The sequence below is a fragment of the Dipodomys spectabilis genome, unplaced genomic scaffold (assembly GCF_019054845.1).
Source record: "Dipodomys spectabilis isolate Male_0828 unplaced genomic scaffold, ASM1905484v1 ptg000069l, whole genome shotgun sequence".
NCBI lineage: Eukaryota > Metazoa > Chordata > Mammalia > Rodentia > Heteromyidae > Dipodomys > Dipodomys spectabilis.
Genome location: NW_024870746.1, coordinates 16517115 through 16530157, shown reverse-complemented (window position 1 = coordinate 16530157; position 13043 = coordinate 16517115). Strand labels below are relative to the sequence as shown.

Genomic DNA, 13043 nt, shown 5'->3' with positions numbered 1-13043 from the left:
TTGTATATTGACTTGGATTTGTTAGACTCTAATCTGGATTTCACAAATAATAAGGATGATTTTTATTTCATACTTTCAGCAGCATCTTATATTTAATATTCCTTTGGTTCCATGTACAGAGTCCACACACACACACACACACACACACACACACACACACACACAAATACAACACTTATACAACCAATAAAAGCCTCTGATAATTTTTACATCTATGACAGCTAAATTACCTCTGCACAAGCCAGATAACAACAGTGTGAAAGTCTAATTAGGTATAATTGCAAAATGCTAACTTAACTCCCATACTTTTCTACTTCTGAAAGCCTATGAAGACACAAATCAATTAAATTTTACTTAGGAAAATCATTGAATATACCTTAACAGTTTTTAAAAGTTAATTATTCAAAAGCTTTTACATTATTCCATCATTACAAGAGTTCTATTACTTGTAACCAATTTCTTGAAAGATATAAAATTTTTAATGCACCAGCACACCAGGATTTTAGAACAAGAACTACTATTTGAGCAAGGCCAGTTAGGAAAAGTTTCTATTCTAAGAAAGAATTGTATAATAGTCTCAGCCAAATGATCAAAGTTGCTTAGAAGACAACACTATTAATTTTCTTTGAAAAGTTCAATGATTCTCTACTTATAATGCTTAATGCCTTTATTTAACCCAGAAATTTGTGCTCATTCAGCTGAATATAAATAGTATTTCCCTTTCATATTATATATACTAGCTATGCACTGGAATTGGAGTAATAAACATGAGGATATTATTAGAATGATATAACATTCTGACAGTGTTAACCAATAGTTCTTACTGCTCAAATGCCATTGTGCAGATAATTCTCACCTCATTAATTATAGTGATTGTCAAGAAATGCCAGAAGTGGAATATTTTTTAATGAAAAATAAGGTTTTAGAAAATAGTATCATGTTTAATAGGATTACATAAATGCCTGATTAGTGAATGAATGTGTATTTATTATGTAAGAAACTGTTACTGGGGCTGTATATTAGTGCAATCATAAAATGATCCAAAGTATTGTATTTATATGTAATGTTATATAAAATGGATCACAATATGTAAGTATAGAAAGCATGAGTGTATGGTACATTGATAGCTCTTAAGTTTAACTTTGCTATTCCCTATAGTACTGTCAACTTCAAAAACATTTTCAATATTTCTATGAGTCCTCTCTTTCTTTACCACAAAAGTTTAAGTTTCAGGACACCTGCATCATGCTGATTTTTGGAAGAAAAGGAACATTTTAGTAGCAGGTTTTGGGGATGCTTTGCCAACATGGCAGATGTAGACAGATGTTCATTTCCCTTTGCAATCTGTATCATGAAGTTCAGAGTTTCCATTAACTTCAAAGAAGACTTGAAGCACAAAAGAGACATTAGAATTTAGAGAAAATGGCAAATAAAATACATTAGATATCAACCACGCAAATTTAACTCAGTTAGTAGATTCAAAATGTAACCTACCAATACCATAAGATACCAAACTAGATGCAACACAGTTTTGAAGTCAATCAGAATGTTAAAACATGTTCTCCTGTCCATTTCAAGGAAGGTTATAGAATGCTACTATAGTTTTAAATGGTCTTTAACACTAATAATATGTGTTAATCAAGAATTTGGAAATATGTGTACTCAAGAGAACAAAATGGAAATGAATTAGCATTGCTCTAAATTCCTGGGCTAATTTAAAAAAATAGTTCAAAAGTAAACAGGACTAAAAGCAAAAATATGAAAAGTTGAGAGTATAAAGTTTTATATTTCTTCATTGGATCTTTGGGGAAGTTGTATGTTAAACATCTAAGTGTTTAATAAAAAGAATAGTATCCTTCTACTGTGATTTCTAGAAGCTTATTTAAAATCTTTCAAACAAGTAACATACAAATATTGTCTTCCTGGCTTATTTGTGCACTTCTCTCAATTTAAGTTTATCTTATTGTAAATTTATGGAAATGGCAATGTATTTATAAAATTTCATAATTTGCTTGACTATTCACATTCCAAGTCTAGATTAAAGCTTAAAATATTTTTAATATGAGATTTTAAACAATTAAATCCACTTCAATAGAAATATCTGATAACTTTTATGTATACCCAAAGAAAACTAAGGATCTCTTTATTATCTTCCAGTAGTCTTAAAATAAATATTAGAAAAAATCACAGATTTTTTTTACTTTTTAGTTTATGCAAGCAAAATGTTAGGAACATTTTTAATCCATTGATTTGTAAAGTAAGGGATTGTTGTTCATATGATCAGAGCCTATACTTCGTCTAACAGTAAATCAGGATTGATACTGCTATGCCATATACCATAATATGAAAGATTGCTAAATGTCTGGATCCCTTCCATTATTTACAAGCAATAGTCGTAAGTTAGGGTCATAAGTATGACTATTCCTTTGAGTAAATACATAGTTGGTTTGATGGGTCAAATGGTGTGCAAAAAATATTTCCCATATTTTTAACAATTTATTGACATCAAATGTTGCACCAATTAATCCTTACAGAAACAAGTCCATGAATGTTCAGTCTTCTGAACACTGGGATCATCATGTTTCATCTATGAAAATTTAATAATCACTGTTTGCCAAATAATAAGCATTTACTTTTTCATTGTGTTTCTTTGATTACTAGTGCGATTGGTAATTTTCTCTCTGCTTGAAACCCTCCATGCTAAATAGAGAAAACCACAACACTTATCCTCAATGTCAAAACATGTAATCTTTAGCACCAAACCTTGAAACTCACTGTATGGATAATGATCCTCAGTTGTGTAGATTTCATGTCCATTCCTGAATAAATTGTATGTAAGCCAATAGGCATTTGGGGAATCAGGTGGATTCCAGGAGAGACTGATAGCAGAAGAACTTTGAATTTCTCCTCTTGGTGGAGGTTGCTGGGATGGAGCTAAATTACAATGGACAGAGCATTTATCAGCAAAGTAATCAATATGCATGCAAGAAAACCAAAATAAGATACCCATGTCTTTCGGATTCAGGTTTACTTTATCAACAAGACCTGTGGTTTACCAAGACAATAATAAGCAAAGGTTATGCATCATAAAAGAAAGTCTTTATCTGTAAGAATAAAACAAATTTGCAGGTCAAAGCAGCTGACTAAATATTATTGGGGGAAACCACAGTAGCTAGAACAAAGCACTGTTATGGTTTTATTTATTCTTTTGAGAAATAATCCAAGGATGCATGACACTAATTTTGTATTTAATTTAATATTTGACACAAAAATCTAGTGAAGCTTGAAATTTAAGTAGTATATTTCTTGGATTTTTAAGAGGAAGTTTTAATGACATTAAGTATACTGTTTTGTCTTACTTCACAGTACACAATGTAAAGAACAATATTTTCCAATAAAAATAGGCATAGACATTACATATTCTAAGTATTGTCAACTAACTATTTGAGTATACTATGTGAATACATAGTTATTTTGTTATATATTCTTTTCAGTTAAATATTCTTTTTCAGATGAAGCATAACTGTTTTTTATGCATGTAAAAACATTTATCTCACAACTTTGGTGACAATTTGTATGATATAAAAATATATCAAAGAAACATTGTAGGGTGTTTTTTCCACTGTAAAAGTTTCCCTAAGAAGATTCCTTTGTAAGTGAGCTTTATTTTTCCCAGAATACACAAAGGAGAAAAACAACATCTAAATATTTTTAAGGTCAATCAACTACCAACATGCATAATCTCCACCCATTTAGAGAAACAGACCTAATCAGACTTTCTCATTGAATGAAATGTCAAGGGTACAGGTTGCTGTCTTATCTTACTTTTTAAGCCATTAATACTTTCATTAAGAATTTTTAAAAATTCATGTAAAGAAGTGAATCCATCAAATATTATCAGTGTTTTATATATAATATCTTCAGCCACTTGTGATTCATTCAAGGTCTCTTGAGGGAAGAGAAATTGCATTCAAGTTAAATCAGAGCTTAATAAAAGAGCATTTTCAAAAGGATAGACGAGGAAGGAGAGTATAACATTATAACTAAGCCCATCTGTCTGAGGGCTGTAAGCTTAAATCCAAGCTTGGATGAATGCAACTAAATGAGGATTGGATTTTCAGAACCTTTCTCCTTTACTGTAAGAGCAGGATGATGTCTACTCTCAGAGTTACCTGAGAAGAAAAGGTGTGTACATGTGTCAGTTTCTGTATATACAGATGTGTGAATATGTGCATGTACATAGTGTGCACATATGCATGCATTTTGTATGTATATATGTATATATACATGTTTTGTACATATGCATACGTGCATATGTGTACATCTGTGCATATGTACATATAAATGTGTGTGCATGTAATTTGCCTATAAACAGACAATCGATACAGATTTTTACATACAATAAATGCTTAGTAAATACCCTCTTTTGTATCCGCTCTCAATGTTTGTAGGAAAGCCTCCTTAATGATTACCTCTGAAGAGTTGTACAGAAATTTTTTTGGCAAAGGTTACATGTAAATAATGTTTGCTAATATTAAAATTATATTTTTATATTAATATCTTCATGAGAAACTGATCATACACATATCCAATATGTGTATGCCAAAGAAACCAAAGAAACTCTGTAAGCATCAAAGGAGACATGAGCAGAAATAATACTGTGGAATTATACTCTTGCTTTCTTGATTGTAGAAAAGAAAGTCCTAAGTCCACATGATGAGATAATTTATAACAATGACTCAAACATCTAGCTATTTCAATGATATTCTCCTTAGCCAAAATAAAAGCATCATGAACTTCTAAGGAATAGTCTTGGCAATTATATGTAAAAGAATATAGCGACGAGAAGCATTTGTGATCCAGACTTGATCCTGCTAACCAGATGACTAAGTAGAAATAGGGAAAAAAACAGGAACATTGGACGAAGTTTCTTTTTTTCCTCACAGTTTACGACATTGCTCTTTGTAAGAGAAGGTGCTTAGAAATCTTATATTTCCTTTGTCTTCTCTACAAGGTCCCAGAAGTAGCTCTGACTCTGAATGTATTTCCAAACCACACACATACTGATGGACTGAACTTTAAGTTACCCACAAGTTTAGGAGTATTTTAGTACGAAGTTCTCTGAAATCATTGCCTGATTCAGACATAAGGGTCACCCTTAGGAAGTTGGCAACAAGTAAAAATTAAAATTTAAAACAGTGTGAAGAGATAGCACAGCTGCATACTAGTATGGAAATAGCTTTCCATGCTTTAAATCTCTACAGATGACTAAAAATAATTTAACAAATGTTTGCAACATAAAATTATAAGACAATGAAATAAATTTTAATATTAATAATAATAGACAGTAGACACACGCTGTACATCCCCTCACCTCCAAATATTTAGGGGAACTTGTAGTCCAAGACTGGCTCCAGGCAAAACAAGTATCAGAATAATAACTAATGTAAAAAAGGAGAAAAAAAGAGGGGATTTGGTAGTGTAGATCAAGTGTGTAACAAGTGTAGGAATTGAAGTTCAAACTCCAGAACTGAAAAAGAAAGGAAAAGATTGAAAGAAGGGAAGAAGAAAGGAAAAGAGGAAAGGAGGGAGGGAGAGAGGGAGGGAGGGAGGAAGGAAGGAGTGAAAGAAAGAAAAGGAAGGAAGGGAGGGAGGGACAGAAAGAAATTAAGAAAGGAAGAAAGGAAGGAAAGAAGGAAAAAAGAACGAATGAACAAAGGAAAGAAAGAAAGAAGAAAGAATACACACACATGTGATTTTGGCTGAGTTCGTACACAAAAGTTCATATACAATGGAATTCTACGCTTCCATCAGAAAGAATGACATTGCCCCGTTTGTTAGGAAATGGAAAGACTTGGAAACAATTATATTAAATGAAGTAAGCTAAGCCAAAGAAACATAGGTCCCATGGTTTCCCTTATTTGCAATAACTAGTATATATAGAACAAGTAGAAAAGGTCAAAAGCTATATACTTATGACCATATAAGATGATGCTAAGCAAAATGAACCCCAAGATAGGGTCACAAGAGGTTTTTATCTTTGTTGCTGTTGTTTTAAATGTATTTATAATGTACTATGTGATTTTTTTTTTGTTTCTTTCGTATGTTCTTCCCCCATGGGATAGCCCCTGATTTCATTGTATTTGATTCCAGTGCCCTGCATCTTGTATATACATTTTTCTAATTTGGGGAGAGGAAGGGTAATAACAAAATGCTGAAACAAAGATACAGGTTGACACATTGTAACAATGAGATATACAAGACAGTATGTTGAAAACGAACTTTACAACCTCGGGGTGGGGGAAAGGGAAAAGTTGGGGAGGTGGGGATGGAAGGGATGGTAGGGGAAAACAAAGGAGGAGGTAACAATGCTCGATAGGAAATGTACTCATTACCTTACTCATGTAACTGCAACCCTCTTTACAATAAAAAATTATATATTACAAAAAGTTCAGGACAAACTGGAATATTATACTCATTGGATAGAATGTAAAGTCAACATTATTTTCTTCCCATTTTACTCTAGGTCTCCTATCAGGTAAAATGGACTATATCACCTTGAACTAATGAAACCAATATTGTTAAGAAAGAAGTGGCTTTCCCAGTAGAGAAACATAATGTCTGAGATGGTCTAACTACTTTATTTAAATTCAATTCTTGTGCACTTTGGAAATTATATTCTAGGATTCTGCTTTGATTCTGTACATCTGCCCCCTCCTCCCTCCTTCACAGATGATATTGCTGAACTAAACTCTTGTCTGTGGTCCCTAAAGAGGTAGGAAATAATAGCAGTTACAATGCTACAGTTCTCAACCTGCGGAGAAAGGTACCAGGAGGCATATTCGTGTTTAAGGAAAACACATTTTTGACATCTACTGGACAAATATTAGCCTGAGGTAGTTCACAGTTTCAACAATAGATAGCACTACGTTCCTTTCAATCACATCATGTTTGTGAAGCAGGTTGTTTCTGCTGACTGTTGCTAGGATAAAGAGCAACTGCTGTGTGAAACACAGGGAAGAAGACAGGTCTTCTCCATTTATCCAAGCCAACATTTCCCTACGAGTGTCCACTATCCCTTCTATGTTTCAAACCCCTTTTGACAGCAGGAGCCTTTTTTTTTTTTTACTGAAAAAATCTGAAGCTGGACCATACACAATGGCTCAAACCTGCAATCCTAGCTACTAAGGAGGCAAAAATTCAGAGGATCACAGTTTGAGGCTGGCTCAAGGAGAAAAAAAGTGTTCACAAGTCCTTTTGTGAATAGAAGAAGCAAGGAATAGAGGCATGTGCCTGTCAACCCAGACTGGCTTGGGCAAGAAAAATAAAAGGCCGAGCTGGGAAGGTAGCTCAGTGGTAGAGTGCTTGCCTTGCATGCATGAGGCCCTGAGTTCAATTCCTCAGCACCACATAAGCAGAAAAAGCCAGAAGTGGTGCTGTGGCTCAAGTGGTAGAGCACTAGTCTTGAGCTGAAGAGCTGAGGGATAGCGCCCAGGCCCAGAGTACAGGCACCATGTCCCCCACCCCCAAAAGGCCTTATCTCAAGGGAGAAAAATGAAGAAATAGTTAAAGAGGGGGAAAAATGATGCTGCCTGACTACTCTGTTGATGCTGAGCTTTTAAATTTACAGTGCTGTAAATTCTGTTAAGTTAAAACCCAAAGCAGTAGCATTGGCCAGTGCAATCAGTTAAAGGAAGGATCACACTGTGATCACACATTTCAAAGGTTATAAAACCAAGAGGGATCTATCCAGGGGAAGAATCATTAGGGATATGAAATCTTTTTTTTTCTTTTTTAATTATGATAAACCAGAATCACTTGTAAAGATCAAAAACGTTTTACACAGAGAAGAAAAGGCCAAAGTTGTGTGTGTGTGTGTGTGTGTGTGTGTGTGTGTGTATCACATATATATATCACTAAGAAACAGGTTAGGCTCCCTGGGACCAGACTATTCACCTATGGGGAACAAAACAATGTGGGACAGCTACCAGTATTTTCACCCCAAATTGGTGGCTGAACCAGTATGAAAGCAATACTATGATGCTTGGTGTGTGTAAAGATGTCGCAATTCTATTAAATAAGATGCTCTAGAACTCATGACCCAAAAAGTGTATCCTGGAATTTGAATTGTACATCAATCAATCAATCAATCTTGTAGATAATTAAATGACAAATATTCATTAAATCGACAACGAAAATCCATTTTATGTTTAGGCTACATTTATATCCAAAGCCAACTGTGATCATCCTTTTCTAAGGGAAACAGACAGAAAGGGCTACAGTTTTCCTTACAATAACACCCAGATTGACTGATGGAATGCTGTATAGTCAGAGAAATTACATAGACATAAAATCTATGTCTTCTCAATATTTAGCTATACCCTGCTTTCTACTACCACAAAATCAAGAACTATTGATGTGGATCCCAGTATCCTATGATTTTTCTCTTCCTTGGACTGTGGATAGCAGAATCCAGATGCTTTTGCTTGACATGGTCTAACATGACACGTGAGATTTCCTAGCATTTAGATTCATGACCATGTTAGGACAGACACCTACGGAGAAAATGCCTTGCACCATGTGACGAGCAGGTCTCCTCACCACATGCTCCCAGAACACATTTCGAAGGGAGTAGCGCCAAGGTAAGGAAACATGAACTGAAATCAACATAGAGAAGGCAGTGGACATTAAGAAGTCAAAAGACACTAAAATGTGAGAGGTGTTTTATAGGGCAAGACAACTTAAAGTAGAAAAAAATGAATGGCAATATGTTATGAAAATAGTGGCAGTAATAATTACTATAGTAAACAAAAAAAAAACAACTAGTACTATAATAATGTTCACAGAATTCAGGGATTACAAGAATATAAAACTCACAATAAATGAGGAAAATGTTCCATTTGTCATGTAAAATTACCTGGAAATGTCTTTGTGGGAAGACTACTAACAAATTTTTAAAGATAAATGCTTTACCTCCTGGGAAATCCCTTTGTCTGGAAAAACCCAGGAAATTATTTTGTGTGCAAGTATCAGCATAAGGCTTGAACTCAGGGCTTTGGACTTTTGGTTGGCTTTATCATTCAAAGAAGGTGCTCTACCACTTGAGCCACAGCTCTACTTCTAGACTTGCTGGCTAATTGGAGCAGAGACTCCCACAGACTTTTCTGCTCAGGCTGGCTTTGAACTGTGATTCTCAGATATCAGCCTGCTAAGTAGCTGATTACAGATTACAGTAGTAGATTACAGATGTAAGCCGCTAGCATCCAGTTTTGTCTCTACTAGTGATTTTTTTATTTTCTCTTGGAAATAATTATAAACATCCCATTATAAACACAAACATTGGATCATTTCCAATTATTTGATCTATGGAAAAAAAATCTCCAAGTTTAATGTTAATATTTTTTCTCATCTGAGCTATTCTGGTGGACTCTAACTAAGGAAGAAAAACAAGGGGATATCCTTTCTAGGTCCCGTGTTTCACACATCAACAGTGGGCCAACTCCACTTACTTTTGCTGCATCCCAATGGATTCTTGACATCCAAATGGCTTGCATCCGGAACACAAGTGTCACACTTGGAGCCGGTCACAAATTGTTTACAGGAACACTGGCCTGTGACCAAGTGACAGGTTGCATTCAGGGCTCCTGAGAGATGACAATTACAAGGCTGACATCTGAAAGCAAGACAAACCATCAAAGAGAATAGTATTTTGATCAATAATTCATTGCATAAGCTACATCTATCAATAACATTGGGGATTAAGATGCTCTCTTTTTGCCAACACTTGGAACGGATGCCTGAATTATACAAACCCAGAATAAGACAAAACGGAAAAGATCTTTAGTAAAAGCCATATGAATCCTGCTCTTCATAAATTAATTAATAGCCTCAAGTTAGTGTTATCATTGAGTTGTGTGTGTGTGTATCAGGATCTTAGTCTGAATACCAGTGATTCAATAAAGATTACTGTAAAATCTTATTTTCTTATAATAGAACTATGATGTCAGCTATCTAGTTACAAAACAGAAAATAGACATAGCTCCCCCTTTTAAAAAAACAAAAAAAAAAACTTTAAAATTCTGTATTTAGTTTTATAAGACTAAAACAGAAAAAAAAGAAGTTAGGTTAAATGCTTGCTGATGCCACAATATGGGTTTATACTTTATTTCTATTTTATGCACTAAACTCATACTCAGCATGGTTGGAGTATAGGGCATTATTCTGATTTATGAAAAGATATGAATGGTATAAAGCTAATAGGAGATCTTCATTGCAAATTAAAAGTTCTTGGACCCACAGTCAACTGTAAAAACAATAGTACTGCCATTTAGCCATGACAGGAACTTAAACTTGTTCCCTAGCAGTGAATTATTCAAACACTTAGCCTATGACTGCGGCATTGAGTATGATAAGCAATTTGAGCACGATGAATGATAAGAGATGCAAAAACAGTCCAAGGAGGCATTTCAGTGGGGACTCTTCATGAGGTATATTGGAAACAACACTAAGTGAACTCACCTGCATGATCTAATAGAGATGCTGGTGGACAGAGTCACCTCACTTCACTGCAATTTTTATGGTGTGATCTCTTGGGTAATCATTCAGCACCCTTATAAGACTGATAAAAGCTAAGGCTGCTCAATAAGCTGCAAATTTGTTTTATGGATTGGTATCTCTTTGGGAATAAAGTACAGGGTTTTCCTGAAACCCACTAAACTTGTTGTTTGCCCTTTTTATGATAAGAGGAAATTTCTCCCTCCCGTATGAACAACTATAGTATACTATACCATCTATCTACACACATTGCAGTAGAATTCTGTTTCAAATGAATGTTCTGTTTAGGCTAAGTATCAGAGCTGAAGAAAGTTATGCGTTAGAATTAAAATGGAATTATAGAAACATTGAAACTTTGGACTTGCTATTAATGTCATTATGTGCTATTACTTAGTGCATTGTTTGTAGACTATTAATATTGCATTGGTGAGCATAAATAGTAAGAGGCCAGCTCTTCTCAATATATGTTTATATATATTTATATTTCACTGACACCACTCTTGAATAAGTGTCTCTTGAGTGTTTTGCTTTTATTACCGTTCACTCATGAGACAATCACACTTACTTTACACGCAGTACATTTAGAGCAATAGTTTCCAGAGTGTACTATAATTCTTTTCCTCGATACAATCCTATTTTCTTCCAGTCAACTGCTATAGTCATAACTTCAAGTCAGCTATGTCAATATCCCTGGGATATGAAGTCCCAAATCCAAATGGAATAAATAAATCACCACTAAGGAAAGCATGCAATGTTTTGAGTAATTAAATGTGTCTCTACCTCATGTTATAGTCTGTTTGCCCGGCCATTGTTATATTGAACATATATGACTTGTGATAATTGCTTAATACCAGTAAGAGGGAATTTTTCCCTAAACGAAGTTCATCAGAGGAGACTTCTCTGAATATTATACTTTGTGTCTAGCCCAAAGCACACAGGGGATGATTTTGTAATTAAGGCTTAAGTAAAATGATTGCTATAAATTTCTCGGCCACTCAAATATAATTTTCAACATTTCTAAGACTCTTTAGCAAATAAGCTACAAGTTTGCTATCATTTTATGTTATCCCTCCTCAAGAGGACCTCCTAAATGAAATATATTTCACGTTTATTAAAACAAAATTATACATAATAAAGAAAAGACATCTTAAGCTGAGAAAGAGAAACACCAAACTAAGATGAATTGTGATATTGATTTTGCCAGGATAAATGGTTTTTGTAATATTAATATAAAGCAACTTTTATTACACTGACTCTCTCGGTACACCCAGAGCTTCTCCCACAATCTGTTTAAAATCTTCATTTTTCATCCTTATGGGAAAAACCTCACTTGCTAAATGGATTTCATAAAGAGTAATCTGTCAAGGTTTATATAGATAAACAATTTGTGATGTTTATTGACCAGTTCATTATGATAAACAAAACAGGAGTAAAATGCAGCTTCAGGCCCTCCAACAATCCACAGTGAGCTCTCTGTCTGGCCCCTTCAGTAGATCAGTATTTACCAAATGGAACAGGAAAGAAGTTGATTTCACTTCTTAATCAACAGTTTCATATATTTTCTTTTCCCTCATTTATAAAAGGAGTTAAGAAAGAGTTATCATCATTATAATAATAATTATTATAGGAACATAACTGTAAATGGAAGGTATATAAATCGATAATACATATTTACTGTCAAGAACTTAACCAGAAGGCAGAAATAAGGTATTCAGAAAAAAGACCAAGATATAGATGTGTGTGTTGGCATTTCTCTTTGTACACTCCTTTTCTGTCTGATACCTCCACTCACCGTTACATCAACTCAACTGAAATCGTGACTGATGAGGGATAGTTATGGTAACACATGTCTATGATCCCGCTGTTCAGGAGGAAGAAGTAGGGGCACCACAGTCCGAGGCCATACTGGGCAGTTGCCACTTTTTCTAAATAACAAAATAAAAATGAAAGAACTAGAGAAATGATATAGGAGATAAAGCACTTACCTAGCTAAAGTACCACAGAAAAGGAAGAAAATTAAGAGAAAGGAAGAGGAGATGTTGGGAAGAGAAGGTAAAAAAGAAGGAGGAAGAAAATGTTGACATATGTAACCATTTCTAAGATCCAGTTGCCTTCCAGAGTCAGAACACATGAAGATGATGGAAAGCCCTCTTCCAGGTGCTGGCAATCAAGTATGAGAAAAGGGGGAGAAAAGCATAGTTCTTTAATAAAGATGAATGTAGAGTTTGGGGGTCCAGGAAATTGGGATCTACCTAGTCTGTGGCCAGGGGGAGATAGGAACAGGATTTCAGTTAAGCATCCTCAGCATAAAAAAAAAAAATCCCCAAAGCAAAATGTGACATGATGCCACAAATGGAAAAATCCCACATCTGACCTCCCAGATACAGGTCATGGTCAAAATGAAGGTACACTAAAATCACTCTGTGTGTGTGTGTGTGTGTGTGTGTGTGTGTGTGTGTGTGTGTGTGTGTGTGTGTGTGTGTGTTTAT

General features: G+C 34.6%; 1 protein-coding gene across 1 annotated transcript in view; it reads right to left on the bottom strand.

Annotated features, from left to right (window-relative positions):
* The window catches only part of Ush2a (usherin), a 635341-nt gene that overhangs the window by 485461 nt on the left and 136837 nt on the right, over positions 1–13043 (bottom strand). Inside the window, exons 14-15 of the mRNA XM_042681986.1 lie at positions 9510–9673; positions 2776–2934 (exon numbers count right to left, since the gene is read on the bottom strand). Of these exons, the coding sequence (XP_042537920.1) occupies positions 2776–2934; positions 9510–9673 (323 nt within the window). The remainder of the gene's footprint in view (positions 1–2775; positions 2935–9509; positions 9674–13043) is intronic.